General features: G+C 46.3%; 1 protein-coding gene across 1 annotated transcript in view; it reads right to left on the bottom strand.

Annotated features, from left to right (window-relative positions):
* Positions 1 to 423: 423 nt before the first annotated feature.
* MMACHC (methylmalonic aciduria (cobalamin deficiency) cblC type, with homocystinuria) overlaps positions 424 to 5,159 on the bottom strand; it is a 6,370-nt gene continuing 1,634 nt past the window's right edge. The window contains exons 2-4 of the mRNA XM_003803535.3: positions 2,149 to 2,343; positions 1,357 to 1,509; positions 424 to 924 (exon numbers count right to left, since the gene is read on the bottom strand). Of these exons, the coding sequence (XP_003803583.1) occupies positions 505 to 924; positions 1,357 to 1,509; positions 2,149 to 2,343 (768 nt within the window). The 3' untranslated portion in view covers positions 424 to 504. The remainder of the gene's footprint in view (positions 925 to 1,356; positions 1,510 to 2,148; positions 2,344 to 5,159) is intronic.

Here is a 5,159-nt window from a genome sequence, read left to right as displayed (position 1 = left end):
CATTGTTGTTTGGCGGGCTTGGGCTGGATTTGAACCCACCACCTTAGGTGTATGTGGCTGGCACCTTAGCCACTTGAGCCACAGGTGCCGAGCCATTGACTTATCTTGACTTAACTTTCTTCATGAATGATCTATATTACTTAAAATAGTTTGGTGGTGTCCGTGGATCAGTGGGCAGTGCACTGGCCCCATATACCAAGGGTAGTGGGTTCAAACCCACCCCAACCAAACTGCAACAAAAACACAGCCGGGTGTTATGGTGGGTGCCTGTAGTCCCAGCTACTTAGAGGAGGCTGAAGCAAGACAATTACCTAAGCCCAGGAGTTGGAGTTTGCTGTGAGCTGTATGACGCCACTGCACTCTACCGTGGGTGATAAAGTGAAACTGTCTCTACAAGAAATAAAAATAGTCCATTTTGTACCCCAAATCTCTTTTGCTTTGCCAAAACCAATTAAGTTCTACTAAGTACCACCATTAATAGGGGTCCCACAGAGAAGGAAGGTATCAAGGGCCAGGGGATGAAGGTGGTGATACTCTAGGGCTAAGCCAGCTTCGGGTGGCTCTGCTGGGATTCTGAGACTTCTTGGTGAGTGTGATAAAGGGAATGTCAGGGGATGGAGAGCTAGGTTCCTCTGAGGCCTGGGTCAAGCCCAATAGGGCCAATCGTTGGGAAGGTGGAGTGGAAAAGTAGGCCTTCTGCTCTTCTGAGTAGCGCTCTTGGGGTGTCACTGCATCCCGGTAAGTCCAGTCACGCCAATGGAAATTAAAGCCTTCAAGAAGAGCTATGCGATCAGCTCTTGTAGGCACACAGTCATGAGGTTTTCTGGGCAGCAAATCTGGCACCTCTATCCCAGGCAGCAGCACTACTCCTCGGATGGCAAACCAGCCCCCAAATCGAGGATGTACACAAACTCCTGATATGTGCTGAGGAGATAATGAAGAAAAGCAAAGTCAGGGAGGTCCCACTGGCACCAAATCCAGCCACCATACAGCAAGCTAGGCTTGTCCAGTTACTTCCCACTCAGTGGACACTACATTTGAGCCCTGTACCTGTCTCTAGACAACCCTTTCATAAATTTATTCTGAGGGAAGGGTTGGACCCAGTGTCACCACTGCTCTTCTGATCACTGTTCTCCCCCCTCCTCAAAGAGTTTTAGGAATAGACCAGGTTTTCTTCTGACCTCATGTCTCCCTAAGTAAACTCCAGAAAGCATCTGACAGGACCCCTGGCTAGGATACGGCTTCTTTGTCCTGGTTGTTACCTAACAAATCACTCAAAGCTCAGGAATGTGGGACTTGATGGGGCTTTCTTTACCATTTTATCTCACAGTCCTCACTCATTCACACTTGTCTGACCTTGGTCCCCCAGGGGTCAGCTTCCACATCTTGCCGTTGGTAGTAGTAAGCAGCCCCTGCCACGTGGGCTGCTGTCTGGGCAAGAATTTTTGGGCGTCGGTTGGGGTGCACCTCATAGTCAGCAATGACTTCAATCTGCAGCTCTGGGAGGCTCTGGCACAGAGGACAAGAGAGAGGCTTCAGTCAGCATGTGGGGAGTCATCCATGACCTTGTCCTAGTTTTTGTGTTGATATGGTCCTGTCCTAAAGTCTCCTTTGAAAAGAAAACATGGCCTGGGGACCTCCACTGTGGAGACAGTTACAGTTCTTTCTAGCTGGGCCATGTCTGAAGGGAAATATATTCCCAGTGTGGAAGACATGGTGTGGGTTTGGGGAGACCCTGTGTCTGTTCACCTACAAACGGCATATGTTAAGTATGTGGAGAATATTCTATAACCAGAGGACCCAAAGATAGCATAAAGCTTGAACGTCTAAGGCAAAGCAGGTGAGCAATGCTTTGGGAATGTTGGGCTCATTCCTGTTCCACTCAGAGTCCAAAAAATGCTAGGCCTTTGGTTCAAACAGTTGCCCATCAGGGTAAGGTGAGTGAAACTGGTTTCAGACTGAGGGTCTGCTAGAGGAAGGTGGTGGAAACCGTGTGAGAGGGCAGAACGGGGAGTATTCTGGCCAGCTTTTGGGTGTTATTTTGCATTTCAAGTAACTCCTAGCTCTAGATCTAGGTCCTGCATTAGCTTAGAGGAGCTTAAGCAGCCTGTAGCTTTGGGAGCTGGGGGAAAATCAAACCTTCCTCACCTCTTTAACACGGCTTAGATGGTAGGCCACACATTGGTCCACAGGGTCAGTCAGCGGTTTAAGGTGGCAGCTCTGCAAGAAGGGCTTGAGAGCCTGGTCAAACATGGCAGGTGTGCTAAGTATCAGAAATGCCAGGGTAGGTCCTGGTAGGGACAGGTGAAAAGCTGGAGGCAGGAGTTCATTGTACCATGCCACCTGGAACAGACAGAAAACTCAAGCCAGACTTGCCACCAGTAGCACAGTGGTTATAGTGTCAGCCATATACACCGAGGCTGGCAGGTTCGAACCTAGCCTGGACCAGCTAAACAACAATGACAACTGAAACAAAAAATAGCTGGGCATTATAGTGGGCGCCTGTAGTCCCAGCTCCTTGGGAGGCTGAGGCAAGAGAATCACTTAAGCCCAAGAGTTGCTGTCAGCTGTGACGCCATGGTACTCTACCCAGGGTGATACCTTGAGGCTCTATCTCAAAAAAAAAAAAGAAAAGAAAAGAAAACTCAATTCAGGCTAGAGAGGGCCAGCCTAGGCTTTAGCCAGGCCGACACCTAAACTTGAAATCAAAGGTCTTATACATTTTGTCCCACCCTCCATCTCATTCATTTATTAAGTTTTCTCTGATGCTGTATATGTTTATGGGGAACTCATCTAAATTTGACAGGGAGGTTTTTTGTTTGTTTGTTTGTTTTCTGAGACAGAGCCTCAAGCTTTGGCCCTGGGTAGAGTACCTGCTGAATCACAGCTCACAGCAACCTCCAACTCCTGGGCTTAAGCGATTCTCTTGCCTCAGCCTCCCCAGTAGCTGGGACTACAGGCGCCTGGCACAACGCCTGGCTATTTTTTGTTGCAGTTTGGCCAGGGCTGGGTTTGAACCCGCCAACCTTGGTATATAGGGCCGGCACCTTACTCACTGAGTCACAGGTGCTACCCAAACACACTTGCCTTTGAAGTACTCAATGTGTCCTTGCAATCTCCTGGGAAGCCGCTAATGGAACAAATTCTCATGACTGTAGAGGGGGCCCAGATGACTACATATAACATGATAAAGCAGCGGTTCTCAACCTGTGGGTTGTGATCCCTTTGTAAAAATGAAAATATATCCTGCATATCAAATAGTTACATTACGATTCACAACAGTAGCAAAATTACAGTTATGAAGTAGCAGCATAAATAATTTTATGGTTGGGGGTCACCAGAACATGAGGAACTGTATTGAACAGTCGTGGTACTAGGAAGGTTGAGAACTACTGTGATAAAGGGATACCTAGATCATTGCATGGATTGCACTATCCTGATCTCTTCAGTTGCCCTGAGATAGTAAAAGTTCAAGGAGGTGGAAGATCAGATCAGGAAGACTCTCGGTATGTGGTTTGATTACGCCAGCCTGGTTTAACACCAGGCAGTGGCTAGACTAGCCCCTGAAGAGTTCCTAAACCTTGCAACTGCAGAGAATTATTAGACCAAGAGAAACACCTGTCCTTTTCTGGATTTGCTGTGCTCTAAGAGATTCCAGGTGCAACTATAATACTATAATTATAACGTCACTTGGAATAGCCTGAATTGAGAGGAGACTCAAGCTGAATCATTACTTTCTCTGAAGCTATTCTTGACCTTGACTCATCCCCAGAATTTCTCTCAAGCTATTCCTGACCTTGGCTCATTCCTAGAATTTATCATTCCCCTTTTGTGTGTCCAAACAATAGCCTGTATAGCAAAACAAACAAAGCCACCCCCAAACTCCATAAATATAAACATTTCTTTTCTTTTCTTTTGAGACAGAGCCTCACTTTATTGCCCTGGGTAGAGTGCTGTGGCATCATAGCTCACAGCAACCTCCAACTCCTGGGCTTAGGTGATTCTCTTGCCTTAGCCTCCTGAGTAGCTGGGACTACAGGCGCCTGCCACAATGCCCAGCTATTTTTGTTGCAATTTGGCCGGGGCCGGGTTTGAACCTGCCACCCTCGGTATATGGGGCCCGTGTCCTGCCCTCTGAGCCACAGGTGCCACCCCATGTCCAGCTATTTTTTGGTTGTAGTTGTCATTGTTGTTTGGTGGGCCTGGGCTGGATTCGAACCCACCAACTCTGGTTTTATGGTTATGGTTATATATGTTTTTATAGGTTAAAAACTGAAAGACAAGGTTATAGTTCCAGTCTACATAAACTTAACTCTCAAGATCAGCTTTGCAGAGAACAGGCATTTTTTTGAAACAACACTGTTATTATCAGTCAAGGATGAATTGAGGCTACCAACATACTTAGTCCTTGATATTATGCCCACTGGGCATGGTAGGGAGAAGAATCTGGTGTGTATTTTAAACAGCAGTCACAACATACTGTGTTTCCCCGAAAATAAGACACTGTCTTATATTTATTTTTTCTCAAGAACACACACTAGGGCTTATTTTCGGGGGATGTCTTCCTCTCCGTGCTGAAATGAATAGCATGGCTATGCAGCTGCATAGCCACACCCATCACTAGGTCTTATGGGGGAGGGCTTATATTTAACAAATGCAAATCCTGCTAGGGCTTAGTTTTTGGGTATTATTTTTGGGGAAACATGGTAAGTAAAAATACAGGCAGGTTACTGGGCACATTTGAAACAAAACAAATTGTCTAGCTTGGTGGAAACAAAGGGTCTGTAAAGAGGTTCACAAGAGGGAGACAGGTTGGAGAGATAAGTACAAGAGATATTATGACTGGCCTTGAATAGCAGTGTAAAGAATAGGCAGTGAGGAGCCATTGTAGTTTTAAGGAGTACACAGATATGATCAGTACAAGCAAGGAGGTTATTGAAGTAATCCAAGAGAGAAATGGTGGCCTGGACCAGAGGGTGAAATGGAAGGGAATGGATTTAGGATTTCAGTAGACAGACAGTCTTATAGGTCTTGGTGGCTGATTTGGATGTTAGGCTGGAGAGGTTAAGAGATAGGTAGGGATCCAGTATGACAGGCGGGGCTGCAGTTGGCTATGTTCAGTACAATCAAATTTTATTTTATTTTATTTTTTTTTTTTT

The sequence above is a fragment of the Otolemur garnettii genome, unplaced genomic scaffold (genome assembly GCF_000181295.1).
Source record: "Otolemur garnettii isolate 467f Iridium unplaced genomic scaffold, OtoGar3 scaffold00325, whole genome shotgun sequence".
Lineage (NCBI taxonomy): Eukaryota > Metazoa > Chordata > Mammalia > Primates > Galagidae > Otolemur > Otolemur garnettii.
The sequence above is the reverse complement of the archived record's forward strand: the minus strand, read 5'-3'. Positions and strand labels throughout refer to the sequence as shown.